Source organism: Triturus cristatus, chromosome 4_1, assembly GCF_964204655.1.
Source record: "Triturus cristatus chromosome 4_1, aTriCri1.1, whole genome shotgun sequence".
Classification (NCBI taxonomy): domain Eukaryota; kingdom Metazoa; phylum Chordata; class Amphibia; order Caudata; family Salamandridae; genus Triturus; species Triturus cristatus.
In genome coordinates, this window is record NC_140585.1 from 173,272,920 (window position 1) to 173,289,710 (window position 16,791).

At 46.4% G+C, this 16,791-nt stretch overlaps 2 protein-coding genes across 6 annotated transcripts in view; one reads left to right on the forward strand and one right to left on the reverse strand.

Annotated features, from left to right (window-relative positions):
• The window catches only part of LOC146853830 (membrane-spanning 4-domains subfamily A member 4A-like), a 227,779-nt gene extending 216,538 nt beyond the window's left edge, over window positions 1-11,241 (forward strand). Inside the window, exon 7 of the mRNA XM_085651828.1 lies at window positions 10,451-11,241. Within this exon, the coding sequence (XP_085507954.1) occupies window positions 10,451-10,480 (30 nt within the window). The 3' untranslated portion in view covers window positions 10,481-11,241. The remainder of the gene's footprint in view (window positions 1-10,450) is intronic.
• LOC146853831 (serine protease FAM111A-like) overlaps window positions 1-16,791 on the reverse strand; it is a 117,989-nt gene that overhangs the window by 9,353 nt on the left and 91,845 nt on the right. Inside the window, exons 1-2 of one of the 5 annotated variants that reach the window (XM_085651826.1) lie at window positions 5,944-6,006; window positions 5,741-5,779 (exon numbers count right to left, since the gene is read on the reverse strand). The exons of the other annotated variants lie outside the window; for them this stretch is intronic. The gene's annotated coding sequence lies outside the window, so the exon portion shown is untranslated. Of the gene's footprint in view, window positions 1-5,740; window positions 5,780-5,943; window positions 6,007-16,791 lie in introns of those variants that run through there. 5 annotated transcript variants of the gene reach the window in all.

Sequence of the window (16,791 nt, forward strand, 5' to 3'; positions counted from 1 at the left end):
TAGGCATCTTCAAGATAAAATATATCTGCTACAGAAAGCTGGAATGGAGCTTTGATTTACCGCCCCCCAGGACCCAAAACCAATTTTAGCGACCTACTGATAGTACAATTAGCCACATATGTTAGGGGACTTCAATTTCCGTGGGGAAGAATATGCTAACCCAGAAGTCAGGACACTTTTAACTAATTTAGAACTATTAGGCCTTGTCAAAGAGTTACAGGCCAGACATATTCAGCCGGACATACGCTGGATTACATTTTTTCTAATATAGACCAGCTGACCTGCAATTCTTCTCTTCCCCTCAGATGGACTGATCATTTTGCAGTCACGTTCGATATTAAATTCCCGTCCTCTCAGGGTATCACTATAAACAAAGAACGGCGTCATGAAGCGCGCAGACCTTGGCACAAACTTACCCCTGAAGCTTTCAGCGATCCCTTTCACCCCAAGCTACCAAACAATAACCTGGAGGTGTCTGAATTACTGAAACGCTTTAACTCTGCCCTCATGATGGCTCTGGACACACTGATTCTCTTTAATTTAAAAAGCATGGTTCCACACATCGGCGACCTTCAGCTCCATGGTTTTCGCCAGAACTAAAAATAGAAAAAACTAAATGTAAAACCCTAGAGAGACGCTGGCGGAGAAGGAAAGAGCCCCTTGATAGGGAACAGTATAAACAGGCTCTATCCCAATACCATCGGAACATCAAAACATCCAGGCGGGAGTTTATAATCAACCCAATTGAACAAGCAAACAACTCTCCAAAAGTCCTTTTTAGTAAAGTACAGGATTTTATTTCCCCACAAGCATGCATCAAACCCCCATGGAAACTCAGGAGCTCTGTGACTCATTGGCTAAGTACTTTCAGAAAAAGACAGACCACATCTATTCAAAATTCCCGGTCATCCCTTTGCAGAATTCAGAGACCACCATCGTGATAGGTGAGCACGGAAAAGTAACTCCCTGTATACTTGACTGTTTTCAGCCTATCACCTTAGAGGAAGTATATAACTCCCTGGCCACAGCCAAATCTGGATCCCCTCAGGATCTATGTACACCAAAGACAATATCTCTTCTAGCCACCAAGTGTGCACCGTGATCCAAAAGATCTTCAACTGCTCCATAAAAACAGGAACTATTCGAGTGGAAGGAAGCCTGCGTACGGCCCATACTAAAAAAGCAACATTGGACCAACAATCTCTCAGTAACTACCACCTGATCTCCCTGCTACCTCTTTTGGGTAAACAACTGGAAGGTCTAATAAATAAGCAGTTGGGATCATACCTCAAACTAAATCACATCCTTGATCCGTCACAATCTGGATTCAGTACAGAGACCGCACTTCTGGCCATGACTGAGACAGGAGATGGATGCAGGAAGACCAGTGGCACTGATAATATTAGATTTGTTAGCAGCCTTTGATACTGTCTCCCACCCTAGGCTCATAAATAGATTGCAGGCAATGGGAGTCCAGGGGACAGCAGTAAAATGGCTGCAGCACTTTCTGTCAGACACACAACAGACGGTCATTCTGGAGCAATACGCTTCACGCAAAACACGTCTGGACAAGGGTGTACCGCAGGGCTCATGCCTGAGTCCCACCTTGTTTAATATTTATATGGCCCCACTAGCAAAGATAGCGGAGCACTTTGGCTTTGAGATCATATCATACGCTGATGACACTCAGCTGATGTTCACTATGGGACAAGACTTGAAGTCGGAAAAACTACGTTTTTCAGCCGAATGTTAGCAATCTCCAGCTGCATGACTGAGAACTGTCTCCCGCTAAACCCAGAAAAAACAGATAATGTTGCTTGGAAAAGCCCCAGCCATCTGGTCAGATGACTGGTGGCCTCATCAATTGAGTGCCACTCTGTGCCCAAACAAACGGTAAAAAATTTAGGGATAAAACTTGATCAAGCCCTAACAATGAAAGATCAGATTGCAGCTATTACAAGCTCTTGCTATTATAATATGCGCCTGTTGCGCAGAATCTTCCCTCTCCTCCCCACACATGTCCGTAGAACCATGGTTCAGGCAATGGTGATAGGCAGACTGGACTATGGAAATGCCCTCTTGGCTGAAGTCAGTGATACTTTGCTCACTAAGCTCCAGGTGGTCCAGAACACCGCGGCCAGACTTACACTGAACCGGTCTGTAGGCACCCTTTCTGCGCCTTTGCTGAAAGAACTGCATTAAATTTCAGGGGAAAAGCGCTCCCGTTTGCTGTCTCACTTATAATGCCCTTAGAGGCAATGGCCCATGCTATCTCCAAAACAAGCTAAAGACCTATGTTCCCGGACGCACTCTCAGATCGAGCACCTAAGCCCTTCTGTACGTGCCCCGAATTCACCAGACTCGTACCGGGGGAAAGTCCTTTTCCTATCTCGCCCCAGGATATTGGAACAAATTACCCGTAACTCTACGAGAAACTCCCACCTACAGTAAATTCAGAAAATTACTAAAAGCTTACTTATTCTAACCCTCTATGGTCCGTTCCTCCAGTCAGGGTCTGCAACAGTGCTGAGTTGCCCCTGGGTGATATGTGCGCTATAGCAAATAATAATAACATAACAAGACAGCATTGTATACAATCCTACATGAAGTCGCATTTGGCCCAATCTCTTGCACATGACTGGATGGTTTTCTTCTTAATCTCAGCTCCCTGCTCTTGATTTGAAGGCTTTCATTTCTATTCTTCTGTTTATTCCAATGGCGTATTTCTGCTTCACTCTCTAATTTGATTGGTTGAGATGTATCCTTCTATTACTGATGTCAGGCAACTATCTTTCCTTTAGCAATAAAGATTTTTTTACAATTTACCTTGCAGGCATTCCATGTGAGCTCAGCTATAGTGCCCCCAGCGTATCTACATCTCGCACTCACTGCTGCCTTTGGTGCCTGACCCTTAATGCCCATTGATTTCCTTATCACTCTCTCTCTACTCATCTTCTCCTCTCTTCTCCCTCTCCACTATAGTAACTCCTCGCTGCTCTTATGCCCATTCTCTCACCGGTCTAGCTGTTGCCTTCTAATTTCAACCTCCATGCTTTGTCTCTGCTCCATCTCTTCTCCCTCTCCCAACCAAGAGGTTATTTACAGAGCTTGTGCAGCTGTGTTTTCAGGCAGGTGCCTCTTACAGAGTAGAGAGAGGGAGCAGCTTCTGTGGGGGACAGAACCCACACCTAGTGGTACGTACTTAAGAGAGGCATCGAAGGATCCCAGAGAGCTTATTCATCCTTCTTGACCTCTTTGCATCCTTTGACGCCATGTCCTCCGCAAATCTTATAAAGCGGCAGCATGAGGTTGGCCTACGCTCCAAAGTTCTCAAGTGGTTTTGGTCTTCCCTGTTTGGCATAAATCAACTGATCCACTTTCTTCTATTCAGGTCTGATCCTGAAACCTGTTACTTGTGGCAGTCCGCAGTGTTCATCTTTGAGCCAGATGCTTTTTAACATTTATAGGACACTGCTGTCTACCATGATAAGAGCCATGGACTTCCACATAGTTTCTTAAATAGATGACACACAACTAACTGCATTTATTACCGGGAAATGTCAGAGCCACAGGATGTGATCTCATTGAGTGCCTGTCAACGATACCTACTTGGATGCAGGATCACTGCATGAAATTGAACTGGGCTAAGATTTAGGATCTTATTTGAGAAAGCAGACTCTCTGATTTAGCATCTGGAGGCCAAAGTGGTCACTAGGACGTGCCCTTAGGGAGCTCCGTCTCCCTACTTTGAGAAACAAATTCTGTAATATCCTGTGACCTGCATCCCATCCAACGATTACAGGTTGCACTGTGGCTCTTTGCACTAATCTGCATTGCAGAGGGAGCGCTTGAAGAAAATTCCCCCACAACTAGAGGGTAGCAGAGAGTTACGTGGTGTGCACCGAGGCCTGTGCTGCCTGGTACCTACACCGGACCTGAAGAATCTTCGCCAAGCAGACCTGCCTGGGCAGCTGGGAGGGCCGAGGTCAGTGTGAGAGACTGCTCGGGGTTTGTGCTCCTCTGGCAGCTATGGAGTCTGTTCCAGCGGCCTTCGTCATGCCTGGGGCTGCCTGTTCCTCGAGCATGACCATGAAGTCAGAGGGGCCGGTGCGTAACCTTCTTGTGTCCACTCCCTGAACCACTCGCTGGGTCTGTCTTCCTCAGCGGTTGCAGGGGCAGCTGGAGGGCTGACACATTCCAGACAGCGCATCTGACTCTTGCGGGCCGACCCCCACATGACGCTGGGGCCTTGCGGGGCAGCCCGCAATGTGGAGGAACTTTGCCCCCGCACCAAGGTTGGGAGAGTTGATCACCCACCTCTCGTTGGCAGTAGGGGTACCTCAGCCACAGACTGGCAATGAGGCACAAGCGCCCTGCTGGGGAGCCGGAGAGAGGTGACGAGGAGGGCCTCATGGGGGTCCTTTGTGGGATCTGTGCTGATAAACGGAGGAGTGCAAACCTTTGGATGGAAGAGCCTTGCTCCGGGCAGTGAAAGAAGGCACTGGCGGCATGCAGCAGAGTTCATGGCCTGGTAGGTACTCCATTCAGGGTGCACGGGTATGCAGGGGAGAGAGGGCACCTGTCCAGTTTGGAGGCAGGGGAAGAGAGGGAAAGTCCTCGACCTCCAGAGAACCACTGAGAAGGTTGATAATCTGTCTCAGCCGCAATATCCTGTTGTGTAGTTCCCACTAATCTGTAGGATTCATGTTTGTGGACAACATAAACTTTGGGTGCCGTGCCTAGACTGATCCCATGCACCCCCTTAGTATGTGTTGGCCTAGAGACCAGCTAGCTCACAGTGCCACCATAAGCCTCCCCAACCCAGACAGGGAGCAAATGGTTTCTGACAACCACTGAACATTAAAAACATGACCCCTCAGAGATCATGGTAACAGATCTAGAATCTGTTGCACAGTCACTTGTGCGTTCTTCTTTCTCAGAGAAGTATACAGAGAATACACAATGGAATGTTTGCAATATATTTATTGAACCAATGTTATTCTTGTATAGAATACATGTGCTGCAATAATCAGTAGACAGAGGCAGATTAATGTGATTATAATCACCGACATAGTAAGTTGCAGATATATTTCCAATAAACAAAAATGAGTAGAGGGTCTAAGGGAGTTTAAAGACCAGCACGGGCAAATCCCTAAATTCCAAGACTAGCCCAACAACAAAGCCCATGGGTCTATACAGGTTTCCCTAACAATGTGCAGAAGATGCCAGTTCGCAAAACTAAATCAGGGATCCTTACAAAAAGGACCAAGTCCCATCACCCATCGAAGTGGCATGCTTCATCATCTGGGACCTCCCTTTAACCCCACCTGGTGCGGTTAAAGAGCTACTACTCCTTAAATTACTTTAAAAGGGAGGAGCTCAAGGATGTTTTAGCTAATAAACTAGGAGGGAATCACTCCCACATTGGGAGGAAGCTGCCTGTAGGGTAGTGAAATGAGGTGCAGTGTGTGAAAATGTGATATTAAAATTGATTAGCACAGGAAAACTATTTTATTAAATATCCAGTGATATCAATAGTAAAAAACGCAGAAATAGTAGAGTAAATCGTGTACACCAACCAATAAGGAACACGTACTCTATGTGTAGGTCTACATGTTTCAGCCAACTAGCGTCTCAAAAAGATGACCGTGGCTTTCTTCAGGACCATAATGATACACTACTGCAAAGTGATAAAGTGAGCATAAGAACATTAAAGGAACGATACATCCAACATTGGTACCTGCTTATAAATGGCACCGTCGCGAAGTATTCAGTTCACCTGTTAAAAAAGACAAAATCATCTCTATTTTGATAAAGTCATTATTAACCTGGGACAAACATACAAAGTTTAGAAAACTGGGTCAGATAACATTGAAGGTAGGTCTATAACACACGTTCCATAAGTGAACGTCTGTCCAGGAGGGACTCAAAATGCCTCCTTACCCGTCAAGAGATCGGGGAACGTCCCACACTCCTGGTCACAACTCAGGGCGTGAGGCAACGCTCTAAAACACAAACAAAAGAAACAGAGATGGCAAGATGTAATCTGCTCACTACTATCGGCGTAAACTAGGGTTAGCAGTACGAATTTACACATTGCGAAATTACTGGTGAAATGGCTGTAGATCAAAGCATCTCAAGGCCCCTAGCACAAAATCACCCTTATGGGCCATACTGTGGGTCCCGAGTAGAATACCCGGTTCATCCCTTACGATGCCTCTAAGATAAACACGGGTATTGACGTCTAGCAGCAATGGATACTGAGGCCAGTCTTGAATTGCCACAAACAACAGTGCATATATAGAAAGTAAGCGGATCCCACTGTTAATCTAGCCAGCCCTGAAGTACTTATCTATCAGGACCTCAGAACCTCTAGAATAAAGCTAGAGTGTTGAAGACGGCGCCATGATTCAACATGTAGCCTGAGTCAAAGATTTTAACTCATAATGTTATTCTGCTGTCAAACAAGTGAAATATGCAGCTGAGTTTAACAAAAGGTCACTCGGTTTACCCCGTATGCTACAAATGAATCGTCAGCGAGTCTACAAGTGAGATCTAAGCGCTCTCTGCACCAACTCGAACAATATACACGCCCATACGTCTATTGCAGTTACGGGGCTACGCTCGCAAAGGATGTCTAGTGGTTCGCCTACCTGTCCGTCGCTACCCCGGGCCTCCTTCCTGGATGTGCCGAGTGGTAGCCGGACCCGTATCGACGCGACCCTTGAAGCCTCACAGAGTCAAACGCACCAATCGCGTATCCGGCCCCCTGCAGGTGACATGAGGGTTGCTGCATTAGGAGGGACTTGTTAGCGGAAAGCGGAGCGTATCGGGTAATGTAGTTTGAATAGACGCCCCGAGCTGTACCCAAGCTTACCGTGCGATCGTAACCAAAGTAACAATCACCTACGAGAGAGGGAAAAGTGGCAATGATCAAGTGCCCAGAAAGTATCAGTTGGTATCCCACGCCCCCAATGAACCCAACTTACAGCCAAGAGGGGGGAACACAAACCTAGCCAAATAATAATAGAACAAGCCTTGGAGCCTCAAAAAGTCAAACACACCAATCGCATATCCAGTCCTCTGCACATGACATGAGAGTTACAGCATTAGGAGGGACTTAAGTGTGGAAAGCGGAGCGTATCCGGTAATGTAGTAAGAATATACGCCCGAGCTGCTCCCAAGCTAATAGTACGATCGTAATCTAAGCAACAATCATCAAAATGGCAATGATCAAGTGCCCAAATGCCATCAATTGTATCGCACGCCCCCGTTGAACCCAACTGACAGCCAATAGGGGGGACACAAACCTAGCCATATGATGTCAGAACAAGCCGCATAATATACAGGACATAATGCTCAAGTCCTACAAGTAGGTAATCGTAGTCCAAAACTTTTTTTGTTGATAATGATGCCAATAAACAGTAGTTATGCATTGCGCATGGCAACAAAACCCGCAAGGGTATAACCACGGAAATAGGACAGCACAATGTGTCAATATGGCGAAAAACACCAAATATGGCCAAAATACTCAACTCAATCACAGTGAGGTCCACGGGATTGCCTCGTTGAGCCCTGACTGGTCACTGTTCAATTTAAAGACCCAGCGTTGTTCAATTCTGAACAAAATGTTTTTTGAAACATCTGTGACATGAGAGGAAATCAGAGGTTGTTCCAATACCGTTCACCTTATGTCATCAGGACTGTGTTTCAGATCCAAAAAGTGTTTGGTTAGACGTGTCGCCTGTCTATGGCATCTTATGGTACTTCTGTGCTCCATAACCCGAATTTTGACCTTCCTGATGGTCATGCCCACGTACTTCTTGTGGCAGGGACAGGTAATCAAGTAGATGACTCTCTCGCTGTTACAATTGGTATGTTTCAGTTGTCTCCAGGGTTTGTTACTGCCAATATCAATTTCAGTGGTATGTTGTGTGTAAGCACAAACACCGCAGTTACCACACGCATAATGGCCCTGGACGGGTACAAATTCCAAAGTGTGTTAGCTGTGGCAACCGGCATATCCCTTGGACGTGTATGAACCAAGGTATCACGCAAGTTAGCGCTTCTCTTGAATGAAAAAAGTGGGGGAGCTAAATGTAACTGCCCAACATTCAGAATACGCCAGTGTTTGCATATGATCTTCTGTAGTTGGTTAGACCGGGTGCTAAATGTTTGTACACATGTGAGTCTGTCCATGGGGGGCTTAGGTGTAGAAGGTTCAAGTAAGGCCTCTCGGTTGTTATTGAGTGCCCGTTTAGATGAACGGCGGATCAGACTCTGAGGATACTGGCGGGCCTTCAAATTCCGAGACAGAACAGCGGCATGCTGTTTGTAACTATCAATGGTGGAACAGTTACGCCTCAGTCTCAGGAATTGGCCAAAGGGTAAACCTGCACGGAGAGATGTGGGATGAAAGCTGTCAAAGGACAGAAGAGAATTTCTCGCCATCGGCTTGGTGTACAACTCACTAGCCAAACCACTATCCGAAGGAAAAACCCGAAGGTCTAGGAAAGGCAAACTGAGTTTACTAGCTTCCATAGTGAAGTTAAGAAAGGTGTTTTGGTCATTAAGCCAGGAATGGAAGGTATTCAAAGTGGCTAAATCGCCTCGCCAAATGACGAAAATGTCGTCAATGTAGCGCTTCCATACGACTATTCTGTCGTAAAAGGGATTGATGGCATTAAGGACAGAACCTTGTTCGAACAGATTGACATAGAGGTTGGCCAGGCTGGGGGCGAAAACACTGCCCATAGAAGTACCCGATGTTTGGAGGTAGAACTGATTCTCGAACTTGAAAAAGTTCTCAGTCATAGCCAGCCTGGCACAGTTCATAATGAAGGCTACTGGCGAGCTCAACCCGGTGGTGTTAGCTTCGAGGAGCCCTTTGATGGCTTCAAGGGTCTCAGTCTGGGGAATGCAGGTGTACAATGATTCGACATCAAAACTAACAAGAAAATCAGTGTCAGTATTGAAATCCAAATCAGGAAGAAGCTGCAATACGCTTTTGGTGTCTTGCAAGTAAGTGGGCATGGTTCTAACCAAAGGCCTGAGAAAGATGTCAACAAAGGTGGACAAAGGTTCAAGGAGTGAGCCCAAACCAGAAATAATAGGTCGACCCGGTGGGGGACGCTGTTCCTTATGAATCTTAGGAAGGACGTAAAAGATATATTTCCACCATGGTGATAAAAACAGTGTGTATATATGCAAGCATTAAAACAAGGTAGTAATCAGGTGTACTCCTATTATGCTATCCCTATCCTACATGTGTATATGGTGTATATTTGAGAGTGTATTTAGCCAAGAATCCCCCCACTTGATGATCCAACCCCATTACCCGGTGGGACAGAATGCAGGACCCCGTCTTCGTCACAACCTGGACACCCGTCACAGAGATGCTAGGCAGCTGCTTGGCAAAGCATTGGCATGCAGGGACCTCTCAATGTCAGCTGAAGTGTATCCTCTGCTAACAGCCAGAAATACTTCTTTATTTATAATGAAAAGTGTCCTTGCGATCTTCATACAAATTAGTATTGTTATGGGATTGCAGATAGTCACCCCATAGATGAAAATAGAATTAAATTGTACAGCGTGTAAAGAGGCCCTGATCTCCATGTTCAAGGCATCATGATAATGTTGTGCTAAGCAAAATATTTAAGCAAGGCAGATTCTTAGAAACTAAGCCAACATTGTCACGCACACAAATATATGCAAAAGGTTATTGGAAAGCGTTATTGTGCAGAAAGAGAGCACTGTAAGAAAATGTGCAGTGTGGCTATGTGGGACTAACATGGGCACATAAGAATCCCACAGCAGGGCACTGGACAGACCCCTGGCACCTTGTCCTTCTATACCGGCATGCAGAGGTCTGAGGGGAGGTGGTTCCTGCTAAGGTAATGGTGGCCTGGTGGCTGGGGCAGGGCTTCTGGCTGGTAGCTGCCTTCCATAGACTCTAGCAATCTCGTGGATTTAGACTTGGACACTCCAAGTTGCATTCACTCCTTGGTGTGCGCTATGACGCTCTACGAGGCACTCACCGAGCAGTAGGAGGAATTGGGATGATTTCTCCTCCTGATCTGTGTTGGAAGCGCAATGTTGGGCGCACTCACCCTCTTTCATCTACATTATGGTGAAGGACAGTCCCCAGAGGATGATTTGTATGAGGTTTAGTCTTTATGCTTTTACAAATTAATGCATTTAATGACAAATGTGATTGCCTGTCCTGAAGCCCTTTCCAATTTTGAGATTTTAAACTGTGTATCATTCATGTTTTTAGATATTTTTATTAGATATTGGAGATAAAATATGTTTTTATTAAATGGTATTTATAATGTGTTTCAATATCCAGTCTATTATTGTACCTGTAGTTCATGGTTGGATGTATGTGAGTACATGAAGAGTGTTTGTAAATTGGTGTACCAAGGAGGGAACTATAGTTTTTGACTTTTAGTTCCCTAGGACACCTCCACGCGGTCACTGAAATGAGGCATTCCGGTGGAAACGTGCTGCTTGAAGACGCCTGGTCTGGACGAGGCACTGCTGCCTTCAGCAAACAGCAAAGACCGTGACAGGGGAACAATTCAATATATGTAACTATCCAGTTGTTTATTTAAATGTATGTAGTTATAGAGCACCTTGCCCGGTGGACAATTTATAAAATCAGTTCACATAAGTTGAGAAAAAACACATTGAGACCAAAAGGTAGTTTTGTACCAGAGGAGTGACTAGATGAAGTGGCAGCTAGACAGAAGGAAGGTTTGTTGTGGATAGAGCTCATTAAACATTTTAGCCCACTTCTAATTGCTTTGCATTTTGCCAGATATTAGAACCAAGAGCACATAGGGTGCTTTGTGCAACAACACACATTCTGGTTACATGGGCAAGCCCGGGTTTAAACCCATATCTCTTGCTTGTAGCTGACAAGCGAACCAGTACACCAGCAAGAACTGGTAAAGTCACAGATTGTCACTAATAAACACCGGCCTGCCACATCCGCTCCTATTCCAGTAATGGGCCTACCACAGCTCCACCAGAGCAGTAGCAGCTGGTGCTTTTAAAAAGTGGCTGAAAGTTAAATATAAAGTTCAAGCGGGGGGCGGGAGTTACAAAGCAGGTGGGGAGAGGATGTGACAGGTTCTAGTCTCGACATCGTCTAAGCATCCTGTGATTCTAGGCATGTTGCATAATCTTGCGTAATAAAAATGCTGAATGTCATTTATACAATGAAGAAGCAGCACCACGTATTTTGGTGTATATATAAAAGCGTTTCAATAAATGTCTCCTCCGTAGGGCACAAGGGAAGGGGGGTACTAGGAGCTGGTTAAGGATGTTCAGAGCGCGTGCTACAATGGGTCAAATAATCAAAAGGGGGGGGGCTTCTGTTCCTGAGAAAAAGAAAATGGTGTGTTGAACAGGTATTATTGGATGTATATCATGAGAAAAGTCAACAAGACTGTCTGATGTTGTCTTACACATCCCCAAAGGGATGTCATGCTTCATCATCGGGCGTTTCTCCTCGTCGGACTGGCGCTGCAATGCCCTACGGATCCCACGAAGGGTCACTTTGGCGGAGATCTTTTTTAGAGATGCAGTATGATGCACGCAAGTGAGGTGACTAGTGTGTGGTGGAGTAGTGTAATGTATTTGTGGGTTAAAACTGATAGGGGTGGTCCCAAACTATCCTTTAATAAGTAGACCACCCTGTCACAGATAACAACCTATAAAAGGCTAATGCTACTTTGAAGGTCTAAAAGGAACCCGGTTAAAAATGGAGAAAGAAGCACGGAAAGGGAGGATGCAAACACTTACACAAAAGCTGTAGCATATGATAAAGAAGAACAGGAGACCGGAATAGAATGTGAAGATAGGAGATTCCGGTTGCATATTAAAAAGTCTTATGTGGCTAAGGAGGATGAGGAAACTTTCATGGAAGAGTTATTAGATACTCGGCCCCTGCCCCCTTATACCCCGCAAAGGATATATCCAAATAATTCTCTCAAGCCGCAGCTGCCTGCCCCAGCTGCCCCGTCTCTAAGACCGTTATACCTACCGCTCCGGTTCCTGTGCCCCCTACTCTTTCTCTCCCCTCGCCATCTTTGACGACCATGACATCTGTTACATCTACTGATTCGACTCCTGTGACCTCTGGTCTTTCTTCTCTGGTGCAATCCCTTACTACTGCCCTACCCACTACTCCTATTACGTTATTTATCCTCCATCGTGTTTGGGTACTGACACACCGGTACGTGGTTTTGAAGACAGGGATTTAGTGAGATTTAGGGAACAGACAGGCCCGTTGGTGCGATCTGTAGTAGGGAAGGGGGAGAAGAGGGTAATAGTGAATCAGGGAACGTGATGGGTTGGCAATGCGGTGAGCTCGTAATGCGGTTTATAGTCTCGAGGATATGTGGCACGTTGTACGTGATTTTGAACCTTTCCTACAGCAACATGCCCTTCAACACGTCTGCACACACACATTGAATCGGGGGCTCCCCAAATATTATTTGATATCAGAGACCGACTTTATGTAACTGACTTAGCACCAGAATAAGTGTTTGGTAATATTTGTACCATAGTCTCTTATAGAGGCCGAATGTATGAAAAGAGTCCTACTCAAATAGCTCAGTATCCTATGCATGAAGTACATCCAATTTATCATCCACATATGCCTGAGTTGACGGATCAGTGCGGTACGGTCACTAGACCGGCTGTGACTGCCTGCTTCCAGGTGCAAAAAGAACAAATGATGTACAGAATACAGAACAATGTCATACATTCACACCAGTACAGAGATATGGGTCTAAATCCATCGTTTTTTTGCTCACCATGCCATTCCAGTTTGGACCCAGCCATATGCAAGTCAGTCTTGACCCTGTGCCCCATGGGAACAGTCCAGCCCTAACTGCCAGGCCAGGTCCTCCCTGGACTGGAAACAAGCATCCTAGGACCGGTTTCGGGTTTCAGCCCTCATCAGCCAGGATAGCTTGCCTCCAGTGGCATGAGAGCACAGGACCCACGTCTGGGCATACCTGTCCCACTCGGGGTGACATATGCGAAAAGAACAAATGAGGGACAGAATGCAGAACAATGTCATACATTCACCCCAGTACAGAGATCTGGGCCTAAATCCACAGTTTTTTTGCTCACCATGCCATTCCAGTTTGGACCCAGCCATATGCAAATCAGTCTTGACCCTGTGCCCCATGGGAACAGTCCAACACGAACTGCCAGGCCAGGTCCTCCCTGGACTGGAAACAAGCATCCTAAGACCGGTTTCGGGCTTTCAGCCCTCATCAGCCAGGATAGCTTGACTCCAGTGGCATGGAGAGCACGAGACCCACGTCTAGGCATACTCGTCCCACTCAGGGTGACACATGCAAAAAGAAAAAATGATAAACAGAATGCAGAACAATGTCATACATTCACCCCAGTACAGAGATCTGGGCCTAAATCCATTGTTTTTTTGCTCACCATGCCATTCCAGTTTGGAGCCAGCAATATGCAAATGTGTATTTACCCTGTGCCCCATGGCAACAGTCCAGCCCGAACTGGTCTGGCAGTTCGGTCTGGACTGTTCCCATGGGGCATAGGGTCAAGACTGATTTGCATATGGCTGGGTCCAAACCGCGGTGGCATAGTGGGCAAAAGAACAATGGATTTAACCCAGATCTTTTGACTGGGAGAGAATGTTTGCATTGTCAGCATTCCGTCCATCATTTGTTTGCTGTAACACTTGTCGCCCTAAGTGGAATGGGTATGCCCAGACGTGGGTCCCTTGCTCACTGCGCCACTGGATTCAAGCAAGCCTGGCTGAAGAAGGGTGACATACTCTGAAACCGGTCCGAGGATGCTTGTTCCGGTTCAGGGAGAACCTGGCCTGGCAGTTCGGTCTGGACTGTTCCCATGGGACACAGGTTCAAGACTGATTTGCGTATGGCTGGGTCCAAACTGGGGTGGCGTAGTGGGCAAAAGAAAGATGGATTTAACCCAGATCTTTTGACTGGGGGAGAATGTTTGCATTGTCAGCATTCCGTCCATCATTTGTTTGCTGTAAAACTTTTCGCCTTTAGTGGGATGGGTATGCCTAGACGTGGGTCCCCTGCTCACTGCACCACTGGATACAAGCTAGCCTGGCTGAAGAAGGGTGACGTACCCTGAAACCGGTCCCAGGATGCTTGTTTCTGGTCCAGGGAGGACCTGGCCAGGCAGTTCGGTCTGGACTGTTCCCATGGAGCAAAGGGTCAAGACTGATTTGCATATGGCTGGGTCCAGAATGGGGTGGCGTAGTGGGCAAAAGAACAATGGATTTAACCCAATCTTTTGACTGGGGGAGAATGTTTGCATTGTCAGCATTCTGTCCATCATTTGTTTGCTGTGCCTGTTTCCAGGAGCAATGAGTTTATACTCCCTGGAAAAGGAGTGAGGTTTTATCCCTTAAGTCTAGTTTGCCCAATTTTAGAAAAAACCCTACTGCCTATTATAAAGAATTGACAGAAGCTGCCTCTTCTACTGTAATGACTCATGCTGATATTGAAATGTTCTATGGTCTTCTTGTCCCGCATGATATTTGGCGGCAGGTGCATTCTCAAGATCATGTCGCCGAGTTGGGCGGAACATGAGATGTGATTATGGGATGGGATCGGGACAGGAAGCCAGCAGATAAACCCCGTGTTATGTTATGTTATGTTAACCCCTTCGCTGCGGCGGGAATTCTGCCGCAGCGCTGGGGGGTGCGGGGGGGGCAGCGCAGTGGCGCTGTGCTCATGACGGAGCCACTCCGTCATGAGCCACGGTTGAGCTATGCTCATGACGGAGCGGTTCCGTCATGACTCCGCCCAGTTGCGTTGTCCCCCCGCACAGGCGGGGAAACAGTGCCGCGTGGGCGGAGCGGCCGCCAACGGTCGTGGCATGACGGAACCGCTCCGTCACGAGCACACGGCAACCGTGGCTCATGACGGAACGGTTCCGTCATGAGCGGGGAAGGGGTTAAAAAGACTTCTATAGCACTCTGTTACCCAGAGGTGTCCTGGCGCTGTATGCTAACCACCTAAGAGAAGCTGAAAATACTGCTGACAAGGAAAATGTATATGAATAACCAGGTCTTTAATTCTTTCCTAAAGGAAAAGAGCTCTGTGATGTTCCTAAGCTTAAAAGGCAAGCCATTCCAAGCCTTGGCGGCACAATGACAGAAACTCCTACCTCCCCAGTTGACTTTATTAAAGCGGGGGAGGATGACTAAGTTAGCCTGGGCCGAGCGTAAATCTCTTCCGGGTACATACCATTGAAAGGCATGTTTCAGGAAATCAGGACCGACTCCATTTAGTGCCTTAAAGACAATGCACAATGCTTTGAACTGGATTCGTTGTTTAACAGGCAGCCAGTGGAGTGTCCTAAGACCCATCCTTACAGAGACAAATCTGGGTGTCCCTGTAATCAACCTGGCTGCCGCATTCTGCACAATTTGGAGTCTAGCCAAATGTCTCTCCTGAATGTTGATAAAGAGACTGTTACAGTAGTTCAGTCTAGATAGAATGAAAGCCGTGACTACTGTCTTCAGGCTCTCTTCAGGGAGGAGGAACTTGATCTTCCTAAGAGTTCTTAGGATAAAAAAGCAGGAAGAGGCAACCCTACTAATTTGGTCACTGAAAGAGAGTTTAGAATCAATAATGACTCCTAGATTCCTAGCTCGGGCCACAGCTAGGGGGGGTTGACCCATTGCTGACGGCCACCAGTTTGGAGTCCAGAGGTTGATATTGTTTCCAAAAATTATCACCTCCGTTTTGTCAGCATTAAGTTTCAAACAATTAGATGCCATCCAGGCTGAAATCCCCTGCATACAATTATGGAAACTGGATCCAATCTCAGCCTCAGCCCCCTTTCTAATGGATAAAACAATTTGTGTATCATCCGCGTATGAAGTCAGCTGGAATCCGAACGATCTGATCAAGGCGGCCAGCGGAGCGACATACACATCAAACAGGGTAGGGCTGAGAGAGGACCCCTGTGGAACACCGCAGGAAGGAGCAAAAGGTCTTGATCTATTTCTGCCTAGATCTACTGTTTGAGTTCTATTGGTCAGAAACGACTTAAGAAGGTCCCAAGCCTTACCTGTTACGCCGGCCGCAGATAAACGGTCCATCAAAACCGTGTGATGGACCGTATCAAAAGCGGCCAAAAGGTCAAGTAGAATAAGTATGGCAGCACCTCCCTGATCTAATGCTTTCCTGACCTCCTCAGTTGATTTGATCAGTGCCAATTCGGTGCTGTGTTCAGCCCGAAAACCAAACTGAGTCGTATCAAGCAAGGAGTTGGTTTGGAGGAAAGAGCTAAGTTGGCCATTCAAGGCCTTCTCAATCATTTTCCCAGGGAAAGGAAGCATAGAAATAGGCCTGTAATTACAAGGGGCAGATGGATCTAGGTTGGGCTTCTTTAAAAGAGGGAGGATAGAGGCTATTTTCCATGCATTTGGGAATTGCCCATTTTCACAGATAGCTGCAAACAGAGGAGTAAGGACTTCCACAATCACTTGCGGAGCCTGTTGCAGAATAGAGACTGGACAAGGATCCAAAGGGGATCCTGATCGAATGTCAAATAATAATTTAAAAACCTCAGACTGGTTTGGTGGAGTAAAACGATCTAGTATTGGACTACACTTGTTATTATTGAATGATTGAGTTGAGACATCCTCCGTGTCATGAGAGGACGTAAGGGAGAAAGAGGAGAAAATATTTCCTACCTTTTGTAGGAAGAAAGCCGCCAGAGTCTCACAGAGTTCTGGGCTACTCTCGGTTT